The sequence below is a fragment of the Taudactylus pleione genome, unplaced genomic scaffold, assembly GCF_031769625.1.
Source record: "Taudactylus pleione unplaced genomic scaffold, aTauple2 ptg000580l, whole genome shotgun sequence".
NCBI lineage: Eukaryota > Metazoa > Chordata > Amphibia > Anura > Myobatrachidae > Taudactylus > Taudactylus pleione.
Window position 1 is genome coordinate 409,571 of NW_028284982.1, and position 12,207 is coordinate 421,777.

The 12,207-nt window shown below is 47.9% G+C and overlaps 1 protein-coding gene across 1 annotated transcript in view; it reads left to right on the forward strand.

Moving 5' to 3' along the window:
• The first annotated feature begins 2,312 nt into the window (after positions 1–2,312).
• GGT6 (gamma-glutamyltransferase 6) overlaps positions 2,313–12,207 on the forward strand; it is a 42,370-nt gene continuing 32,475 nt past the window's right edge. Inside the window, exon 1 of the mRNA XM_088453531.1 lies at positions 2,313–2,486. Within this exon, the coding sequence (XP_088309657.1) occupies positions 2,380–2,486 (107 nt within the window). The 5' untranslated portion in view covers positions 2,313–2,379. The remainder of the gene's footprint in view (positions 2,487–12,207) is intronic.

The window sequence follows — 12,207 nt, forward strand, 5'->3', positions numbered from 1 at the left end:
CTAGGGGCAGTAGTGGAGTAGTTGCTAGGGGCAGTAGTGGAGTAGTTGCTAGGGGCAGTAACGGAGTAGTTGCTAGGGGCAGTAGCGGAGCAGTTGCTAGGGGCAGTAGCGGAGTAGTTGCTAGGGGCAGTAGCGGAGCAGTTGCTAGGGGCAGTAGTGCAGTAGTTGCTAGGGGCAGTAGCGGAGCAGTTGCTAGGGGCAGTAGTGCAGTAGTTGCTAGGGGCAGTAGCGGAGTAGTTGCTAGGGGCAGTAGCGGAGTAGTTGCTAGGACCAGTAGCGGAGTTTGTTAGGGGCAGTAGCGGAGTAGTTGCTAGGGGCAGTAGCGGAGTAGTTGCTAGGGGCAGTAGCGGAGTTTGTTAGGGGCAGTAGCGGAGCAGTTGCTAGGGGCAGTAGCGGAGCAGTTGCTAGGGGCAGTAGTGGAGTAGTTGCTAGGGGCAGTAGCGGAGTAGTTGCTAGGGGCAGTAGCGGAGTTTGTTAGGGGCAGTAGCGGAGCAGTTGCTAGGGGCAGTAGTGGAGTAGTTGCTAGGGGCAGTAGCAGAGTTTGTTAGGGGCAGTAGCGGAGCAGTTGCTAGGGGCAGTAGCGGCGCAGTTGCTAGGGGCAGTAGCGGAGCAGTTGCTAGGGGCAGTAGTGGAGCAGTTGCTAGGGGCAGTAGCGGAGTAGTTGCTAGGGGCAGTAGTGGAGCAGTTGCTAGGGGCAGTAGTGCAGTAGTTGCTAGGGGCAGTAGCGGAGTAGTTGCTAGGGGCAGTAGCGGAGTAGTTGCTAGGGGCAGTAGCGGAGTAGTTGCTAGGGGCAGTAGCGCAGTAGTTGCTAGGGGCAGTAGCGCAGTAGTTGCTAGGGGCAGTAGCGGAGTAGTTGCTAGGGGCAGTAGTGGAGTAGTTGCTAGGGGCAGTAGCGCAGTAGTTGCTAGGGGCAGTAGCGGAGTAGTTGCTAGGGGCAGTAGCGGAGCAGTTGCTAGGGGCAGTAGCGGAGTAGTTGCTAGGGGCAGTAGCGGAGTAGTTGCTAGGGGCAGTAGTGGAGTAGCAGCGGTGTAGTTGCTAGGGCCAGTAGCGGAGTAGTAGCGGAGTAGTTGCTAGGGCCAGTAGGGGAGTAGTAGCGGAGTAGTTGCTAGGGGCAATAGTGGAGTAGTTGCTAGGGGCAATAGTGGAGTAGTTGCTAGGGGCAGTAGCGGAGTAGTTGCTAGGGGCAGTAGTGGAGCAGTTGCTAGGGGCAGTAGTGCAGTAGTTGCTAGGGGCAGTAGCGGAGTAGTTGCTAGGGGCAGTAGTGGAGTAGTTGCTAGGGGCAGTAGCGGAGTAGTTGCTAGGGGCAGTAGCGCAGTAGTTGCTAGGGGCAGTAGCGCAGTAGTTGCTAGGGGCAGTAGCGCAGTAGTTGCTAGGGGCAGTAGTGGAGTAGTTGCTAGGGGCAGTAGCGGAGTAGTTGCTAGGGGCAGTAGCGGAGTAGTTGCTAGGGGCAGTAGCGGAGTAGTTGCTAGGGGCAGTAGCGGAGTAGTTGCTAGGGGCAGTAGCGGAGTAGTTGCTAGGGGCAGTAGCGCAGTAGTTGCTAGGGGCAGTAGTGGAGTAGTTGCTAGGGGCAGTAGCGGAGTAGTTGCTAGGGGCAGTAGCGCAGTAGTTGCTAGGGGCAGTAGCGGAGTAGTTGCTAGGGGCAGTAGCGGAGTAGTTGCTAGGGGCAGTAGCGGAGTAGTTGCTAGGGGCAGTAGCGCAGTAGTTGCTAGGGGCAGTAGCGCAGTAGTTGCTAGGGGCAGTAGCGGAGTAGTTGCTAGGGGCAGTAGCGGAGTAGTTGCTAGGGGCAGTAGCGCAGTAGTTGCTAGGGGCAGTAGCGGAGTAGTTGCTAGGGGCAGTAGCGGAGTAGTTGCTAGGGGCAGTAGCGGAGTAGTTGCTAGGGGCAGTAGCGGAGTAGTTGCTAGGGGCAGTAGCGCAGTAGTTGCTAGGGGCAGTAGTGGAGTAGTTGCTAGGGGCAGTAGCGGAGTAGTTGCTAGGGGCAGTAGCGGAGTAGTTGCTAGGGGCAGTAGCGCAGTAGTTGCTAGGGGCAGTAGCGGAGTAGTTGCTAGGGGCAGTAGCGGAGCAGTTGCTAGGGGCAGTAGCGGAGAAGTTGCTAGGGACAGTAGCGGAGTAGTTGCTAGGGGCAGTAGCGGAGCAGTTGCTAGGGGCAGTAGCGGAGCAGTTGCTAGGGGCAGTAGTGGAGCAGTTGCTAGGGACAGTAGCGGAGTAGTTGCTAGGGGCAGTAGCGCAGTAGTTGCTAGGGGCAGTAGCGGAGTAGTTGCTAGGGGCAGGGCGGTTGCCGAGGCAGGTAATGGGCGTCTCCCGGGTGTTGCAGCCGGAAGCGCCCGGGGACAGCAGCAGGTGACACCGCCCGGGCATAGTGACAGCCGGGACCCGACCGTGATGTCTCCTCTGCGGGAAGAGATCCGGTACAAGAAGCTGCAGGAGACGGAGAACGGGGACCAAGAGCAGGAGGAGGAGGAGGAGGAGGTGACCGTCTACCTGTACAGGTGATCTATCCTATATACTGTGTACAGGTGATCTATCCTATATACTGTGCTGGGTACAGGTGATCTATCCTATATACTGTGCTGGGTACAGGTGATCTATCCTATAGACTGTGCTGGGTACAGGTGATCTATCCTATATACTGTGCTGGGTACAGGTGATCTATCCTATATACTGTGTACAGGTGATCTATCCTATATACTGTGCTGGGTACAGGTGATCTATCCTATATACTGTGCTGGGTACAGGTGATCTATCCTATATACTGTGCTGGGTACAGGTGATCTATCCTATATACTGTGCTGGGTACAGGTGATCTATCCTATAGACTGTGCTGGGTACAGGTGATCTATCCTATATACTGTGCTGGGTACAGGTGATCTATCCTATATACTGTGTACAGGTGATCTATCCTATATACTGTGCTGGGTACAGGTGATCTATCCTATAGACTGTGCTGGGTACAGGTGATCTATCCTATATACTGTGCTGGGTACAGGTGATCTATCCTATATACTGTGTACAGGTGATCTATCCTATATACTGTGCTGGGTACAGGTGATCTATCCTATAGACTGTGCTGGGTACAGGTGATCTATCCTATAGACTGTGCTGGGTACAGGTGATCTATCCTATAGACTGTGCTGGGTACAGGTGATCTATCCTATAGACTGTGCTGGGTACAGGTGATCTATCCTATATACTGTGTACAGGTGATCTATCCTATATACTGTGTACAGGTGATCTATCCTATAGACTGTGCTGGGTACAGGTGATCTATCCTATAGACTGTGCTGGGTACAGGTGATCTATCCTATAGACTGTGCTGGGTACAGGTGATCTATCCTATAGACTGTGCTGGGTACAGGTGATCTATCCTATAGACTGTGCTGGGTACAGGTGATCTATCCTATAGACTGTGCTGGGTACAGGTGATCTATCCTATAGACTGTGCTGGGTACAGGTGATCTATCCTATAGACTGTGCTGGGTACAGGTGATCTATCCTATAGACTGTGCTGGGTACAGGTGATCTATCCTATAGACTGTGCTGGGTACAGGTGATCTATCCTATAGACTGTGCTGGGTACAGGTGATCTATCCTATAGACTGTGCTGGGTACAGGTGATCTATCCTATAGACTGTGCTGGGTACAGGTGATCTATCCTATAGACTGTGCTGGGTACAGGTGATCTATCCTATAGACTGTGCTGGGTACAGGTGATCTATCCTATAGACTGTGCTGGGTACAGGTGATCTATCCTATAGACTGTGCTGGGTACAGGTGATCTATCCTATAGACTGTGCTGGGTACAGGTGATCTATCCTATAGACTGTGCTGGGTACAGGTGATCTATCCTATAGACTGTGCTGGGTACAGGTGATCTATCCTATAGACTGTGCTGGGTACAGGTGATCTATCCTATAGACTGTGCTGGGTACAGGTGATCTATCCTATAGACTGTGCTGGGTACAGGTGATCTATCCTATAGACTGTGCTGGGTACAGGTGATCTATCCTATAGACTGTGCTGGGTACAGGTGATCTATCCTATAGACTGTGCTGGGTACAGGTGATCTATCCTATAGACTGTGCTGGGTACAGGTGATCTATCCTATAGACTGTGCTGGGTACAGGTGATCTATCCTATAGACTGTGCTGGGTACAGGTGATCTATCCTATAGACTGTGCTGGGTACAGGTGATCTATCCTATAGACTGTGCTGGGTACAGGTGATCTATCCTATAGACTGTGCTGGGTACAGGTGATCTATCCTATAGACTGTGCTGGGTACAGGTGATCTATCCTATAGACTGTGCTGGGTACAGGTGATCTATCCTATAGACTGTGCTGGGTACAGGTGATCTATCCTATAGACTGTGCTGGGTACAGGTGATCTATCCTATATACTGTGCTGGGTACAGGTGATCTATCCTATATACTGTGCTGGGTACAGGTGATCTATCCTATATACTGTGCTGGGTACAGGTGATCTATCCTATATACTGTGTGTACAGGTGATCTGTCCTATATACTGTGCTGGGTACAGGTGATCTGTCCTATATACTGTGCTGGGTACAGGTGATCTATCCTATATACTGTGCTGGGTACAGGTGATCTATCCTATATACTGTGCTGGGTACAGGTGATCTATCCTATATACTGTGCTGGGTACAGGTGATCTATCCTATATACTGTGCTGGGTACAGGTGATCTATCCTATATACTGTGCTGGGTACAGGTGATCTATCCTATATACTGTGCTGGGTACAGGTGATCTATCCTATATACTGTGCTGGGTACAGGTGATCTATCCTATATACTGTGCTGGGTACAGGTGATCTATCCTATATACTGTGCTGGGTACAGGTGATCTATCCTATATATTGTGCTGGGGTCCGAGGGTAAATCATACCGATTCCTATATATACTGTGTGTACAGGTGGTGTATATATACCGTGTGTACAGGTGGTGTATATATACCGTGTGTACAGGTGGTGTATATATACCGTGTGTACAGGTGGTGTATATATACCGTGTGTACAGGTGGTGTATATATACCGTGTGTACAGGTGGTGTATATATACCGTGTGTACAGGTGTGTGTATATATACTGTGTGTGTACAGGTGTGTGTATATATACTGTGTGTACAGGTGGTGTATATATACTGTGTGTACAGGTGGTGTATATATACTGTGTGTACAGGTGGTGTATATATACTGTGTGTACAGGTGGTGTATATATACTGTGTGTACAGGTGGTGTATATATACTGTGTGTACAGGTGGTGTATATATACTGTGTGTACAGGTGGTGTATATATACTGTGTGTACAGGTGGTGTATATATACTGTGTGTACAGGTGTGTGTATATATACTGTGTGTACAGGTGGTGTATATATACTGTGTGTACAGGTGGTGTATATATACTGTGTGTACAGGTGTGTGTATATATACTGTGTGTACAGGTGTGTGTATATATACTGTGTGTACAGGTGGTGTATATATACTGTGTGTACAGGTGGTGTATATATACTGTGTGTACAGGTGGTGTATATATACTGTGTGTACAGGTGGTGTATATATACTGTGTGTACAGGTGTGTGTATATATACTGTGTGTACAGGTGGTGTATATATACTGTGTGTACAGGTGGTGTATATATACTGTGTGTTCAGGTGGTGTATATATACTGTGTGTACAGGTGTGTGTATATATACTGTGTGTACAGGTGGTGTATATATACTGTGTGTACAGGTGGTGTATATATACTGTGTGTACAGGTGGTGTATATATACTGTGTGTACAGGTGGTGTATATATACTGTGTGTACAGGTGTGTGTATATATATTGTGTGTACAGGTGGTGTATATATACTGTGTGTACAGGTGGTGTATATATACTGTGTGTGTACAGGTGGTGTATATATACTGTGTGTACAGGTGGTGTATATATACTGTGTGTACAGGTGGTGTATATATACTGTGTGTACAGGTGGTGTATATATACTGTGTGTACAGGTGGTGTATATATACTGTGTGTACAGGTGGTGTATATATACTGTGTGTACAGGTGTGTGTATATATACTGTGTGTACAGGTGTGTGTATATATACTGTGTGTACAGGTGGTGTATATATACTGTGTGTACAGGTGGTGTATATATACTGTGTGTACAGGTGTGTGTATATATACTGTGTGTACAGGTGGTGTATATATACTGTGTGTACAGGTGGTGTATATATACTGTGTGTACAGGTGTGTGTATATATACTGTGTGTGTGTACAGGTGTGTGTATATATACTGTGTGTGTGTACAGGTGGTGTATATATACTGTGTGTGTATACAGGTGGTGTATATATACTGTGTATACAGGTGTGTGTATATATACTGTGTGTACAGGTGGTGTATATATACTGTGTGTGTACAGGTGGTGTATATATACTGTGTGTGTACAGGTGGTGTATATATACTGTGTGTACAGGTGGTGTATATATACTGTGTGTACAGGTGGTGTATATATACTGTGTGTACAGGTGGTGTATATATACTGTGTATACAGGTGGTGTATATATACTGTGTATACAGGTGGTGTATATATACTGTGTATACAGGTGGTGTATATATACTGTGTATACAGGTGGTGTATATATACTGTGTATACAGGTGGTGTATATATACTGTGTGTACAGGTGTGTGTATATATACTGTGTATACAGGTGGTGTATATATACTGTGTGTACAGGTGTGTGTATATATACTGTGTGTGTGTACAGGTGTGTGTATATATACTGTGTGTGTACAGGTGTGTGTATATATACTGTGTGTGTGTACAGGTGTGTGTATATATACTGTGTGTGTACAGGTGTGTGTATATATACTGTGTGTGTGTACAGGTGTGTGTATATATACTGTGCTATATACAGGTGGTTTTATATAGACTGTTCTGTATGCAGGTAATAATATATATAAATTATTAAGACTGATTATGAATGTAAGAAGTGGAACTTCAGTATACGTCTCCATGGGGGAGATGTACGAAGCCCAGAAACGGTATCAGCGCACGTTATGTGCGCTGATACCGCTTCTCCCCGATGTATGATCGGGGGTCTGGGCGGTAAATGACAGGGGCGCTATGCGCCCCTGTCATTATCGGTGCTGCTATCTACAAGATATGACATATGGGGGCAGATATATTATAGCGGCACTTAACGTGCCGCTATAACGCTTCCCGCTTCGCCTCTTTACCGAGGAGAAGCAGGAAGCACTACCGATGTGATGTATAAACTCCCCCCTCCGGCGCTACCCGCTAGAGACAGCAGTGCATCAGCCTAGTGCTGATGCGATGTGTCTCTTCCCGGCTGGCTCCACTGAGCATGCGCGGGATCTCGCAAGAATCGCGAGATCCCCGTGTGGAGCCCTGGAGCCGGCAGCCGTCGCAGCAGGGACAGCGCTGTCCCTGCTGTGGGGATATGCTAGCGCCAGGCTGTAGCTGTCGATAACGACAGCCGGCCGAACGGTCATACGTTATGACCGTTCGTACATAGCCCTGCCGTCGGCGCTGCTATCTTGTAGATAGCAGCGCCAATAATAACAGGGGCGCATAGCGCCCCTGTCATTTACCGCCCAGACCCCCGATCATACATCGGGGAGAAGCAGTATCAGCGCACATAACGTGCGCTGATACCATTTCTGGGCTTCGTACATCTCCCCCATGATCCCATCCAAAGTACACATATGACTCAACCTATACACTTCAGATGAATAAAATGCCCAATCTTACAGCAGCCCTGTGTTACACCTCCCCTACTGTATGCTCTACCTGCCATATGTTACACCTGCCCTACTGTATGCTCTACCTGCCCTGTGTTACACCTGCCCTACTGTATGCTCTACCTGCCCTATGTTACACCTCCCCTACTGTATGCTCTACCTGCCATATGTTACACCTGCCCTACTGTATGCTCTACCTGCCCTGTGTTACACCTGCCCTACTGTATGCTCTACCTGCCCTATGTTACACCTGCCCTACTGTATGCTCTACCTGCCCTGTGTTACACCTGCCCTACTGTATGCTCTACCTGCCCTGTGTTCCACCTGCACTACTGTATGCTCTACCTGCCCTGTGTTCCACCTGCACTACTGTATGCTCTACCTGCCCTATGTTCCACCTGCACTACTGTATGCTCTGCCTGCCCTGTGTTACACCTGCCCTACTGTATGCTCTACCTGCCCTGTGTTACACCTGCCCTACTGTATGCTCTACCTGCCCTGTGTTCCACCTGCACTACTGTATGCTCTGCCTGCCCTGTGTTACACCTGCCTTACTGTATGCTCTACCTGCCCTATGTTACACCTGCCCTACTGTATGCTCTACCTGCCCTGTGTTACACCTGCCCTACTGTATGCTCTACCTGCCCTGTGTTTCACCTGCCCTACTGTATGCTCTACCTGCCCTGTGTTCCACCTGCCCTACTGTATGCTCTACCTGCCCTGTGTTCCACCTGCCCTACTGTATGCTCTACCTGCCCTGTGTTCCACCTGCCCTACTGTATGCTCTACCTGCCCTGTATTACACCTGCCCTACTGTATGCTCTACTTTCCCTGTGTTACACCTGCCCTACTGTATGCTCTACTTGCCCTATGTTACACCTGCCCTACTGTATGCTCTACTTGCCCTATGTTACACCTGCCCTACTGTATGCTCTACTTGCCCTGTGTTACACCTGCCCTACTGTATGCTCTACTTGCCCTGTGTTACACCTGCCCTACTGTATGCTCTACTTGCCCTGTGTTACACCTGCCCTACTGTATGCTCTACTTGCCCTATGTTACACCTGCCTTACTGTATGCTCTACTTGCCCTATGTTACACCTGCCCTACTGTATGCTCTAATTGCCCTATGTTACACCTGCCCTACTGTATGCTCTACCTGCCCTACTGTATGCTCTACCTGCCCTATGTTACACCTGCCCTATTGTATGCTGTACCAGCCCAGTGCTATACCTGCCCTATGTCACCCCTGAACTACTGTATATTACACCTGCCATATGTTATACCTGCCCTATGTTACACCTGCCCTACTGTATGCTCTACCTGCCCTATGTTACACCTGCCCTACTGTATGCTCTACCTGCCCTATGTTACACCTGCCCTATTGTATGCTGTACCAGCCCAGTGCTATACCTGCCCTGTGTCACCCCTGAACTACTGTATATTACACCTGCCATATGTTATACCTGCCCTGTGTTACACCTGTCCTACTGTATGCTCTACCAGCCCTGTGTCACACCTGTCCTGTGTTACACTTGACCTATGTTACCCCTGTACTATATTGTTTATATTACACCTGTCCTGTGTCACACCTGTCCTGTGTCACTCCTGCCCTATATTACACCTGTCCTGTGTCACTCCCGCCCTATGTTACACCTGTCCTGTATCACACCTGCCCTATTTTACACCTGTCCTGTATCACACCTGCCCTATGTTACTCCTGTCCTGTGTTATGTCAGCAGTGCAACAACTTTATAATGAAACATGCTGTACTAAATAAAGCCCACCCCATGTATAGGCAGAGAGGCCGGCACAGATATCACAACTACAATCCATCCAGTTCAGGAGAAGTTGCTGCTCATATTTCATGTACTTCACAGGTTCTCAAACTCGGTCCTCAGGACCCAAAACAGTGCATGTTTTCCAGGTCTCCTCTCAGAATCACAAGTAAAATAATTAGCTCCACCTGTGGATCTTATAAAATGTGTTAGTGAGTAATGACTACACCTGTGTACCTGCTGGGATGACCTGCAAAAAAATGAACTGTGGCCCTGATTCAGAGCCGGACGCTCTGACATAGCGCTCGCTCTGAATCTGGGCCGTCCTTCTTTTTTTTCAGAGTGGCCTCCTGGCCGCTCGCATAGCTGTGGGTGACCACCCACAGCTATAGCAAGCGTCCAGGAAGATGGTCGCGATGGTCAAGACCATCGCGACCATCGGGCTTGCGACGAGACCCTTGTGGTAGGGTCTCGTTGCCGCAAGCCCCAGAGTGCTTTCGGCTCTAACAGAGTCGAAAGCACTCCCACTGACATCACTTGTGATGTCAGTGGGGCCGGCCCCAGACGGTAGGAGTTCCCATGGGAACGCCTCCGTCTGGGCAGCCACGCCCCCGGCCCGCCCACCAAAGGGGGCTTGCTGTCTCTCAACATCAACAGCACGCCCCCTTTGGTGTGAGACCCGGAGCGACGGTTTGCCCATCGCTATCCGGGTCTCGCGCATGTGCACGACGGAGCCGGCTCCGTCGTGCGCATGCGCACTGGGCCACCATCGACCCACTTGCGAGCGCATAGCGCTCGCTAGCGGGTCTGAATCAGGCCCTGTGTGGGGTCTTGAGAACCACTGATGTAGTTAGTACAGAGGTTGCCAAACGCGGTCCTCAAGGCTCCCCAACAGTTCAGGTGTTAAGGTACATACACACGTAACGATTTTTTGAAGGATTTAACGATAACAACGTTGTTATCGTTCAATTGTTGAAAAAATCATTCAGTTTCTGAGTTATAGCGATTATCGTTCATGTGCGTTCCCGTTTGTAGTTCATTCTGACTGACCAACTGAACGTAGTTCAAAAAATCGTTCATTACACTTTAAAAAATCTGACAGAAAATCATAAAATCGTTGATAACAAAATCGTTGTGTGTGTGTGCGCAGCTTTAGAGATACCCATGGGTGAGCACAGGTGATTTTAATTAGTACCTCAGTCAATTTGATTTACCCACCTGTGCTCAGCCATGGATACACACACAACGATTTGAACGATTATCGTTAACGATATCGTTCATTCGTTGAAAAAATCGTTCACATTCTGAGTGAAAACGATGAACGATTATCGTTTATGCGCGTTTACGTTTGTAGTTTAGTTAGACTGACCAACTTAACGATTTTCATTAAATTAATATGCAAAAATCGTTTGTAGTTCAAAAAACGCCTTGAGCTGCTGGGGAGCCCTGAGGAGCGCGTTTGGGAACCTCTGAGATAATATAAGGCTGGATATTCCCGAGTCTCAGCGCCAGAGATAGGCAGCTAGATGCACTTCAGGGGCCACATTGGGGAGGTCCCTCTAACCATGATAAGGGTGGCATATTATATATATATATAATATTAGGGATGTGCAGGCTGGTTCTACTCGGTTCCGTTCGGTTTTTTTTACCGAATCTTATTGGGTATCAGCTGTCATGAGTTTTGGATAGCCAATAAGATTCGGTGAAAAAAAACGAACGGAACAGAGTAGAACTGAGCCTGCACATCCCATATATATGTATATATGTGTGTGTGTGTGTGTATATATATATATATATATATATATATATATATATATATATATATATACATACATACAGCGGGTAAAATAAGTATTGAAAACATCAACATTTATCTCAGTAAATATATATATGTGTAATGGGGATATTGTAATTAAATTTTCCCCAAATGTCAGCAACAACCCATATAATCCACACATGCAAATAAATCAAACTACAGATGTCCATAAATTAAGTTATGTGTAATAATGTGAAATGATCCAGGGAAATAGTATTGAACACGGTTACTGACATTTAATACTTTGTACAAAGCCCTTGTTGGTAATGACAGCTGTAAGACGCCTCCTGTATGGAGAAACCAGTCGCACACATTGCTCAGGTGGGATTTTGGCCCATTCTTCCACACAGTCAGTCTTCAAATCCGTAAGGTCCCGAGGTCTCTTCTATAAACTCTGATCTTTAGTCTTTCCATAGATTTTCAATTGGATCCAGGTTAGGTGATTGGCTGTGATTGGCTGTGATTGGCTGTGATTGGCTGTGATTGGCTGGGCCGTTCTAGCAGCTTTATTCTTTCTCTCTCTGACACCAGGTGAGTGTCCTTGGCTGTGTATTTGGGATCATTGCTGTAATATCCGCCCTCGTTTCATCTTCAACATCCTGGGAGATAGCAGCAGATTTTTATCAAGATGTCTCAGTACATTTTTCCACAGGTTCTCAAACTCGGTCCTCAGGACCCCAAACAGTGCATGTTTTCCAGGTCTCCTCACGGGTGAAATAATTGGATCTTTAAAATGAATACACCCGTGCACCTTGGGTGACTGCAAAACGGGACCTGTTTGGGGTCCTGAGGACCGAGTTTGAGAACCTCTGCATTATTCCATTCATCCTTCCTTCAACCATATGAAGTATGGCAG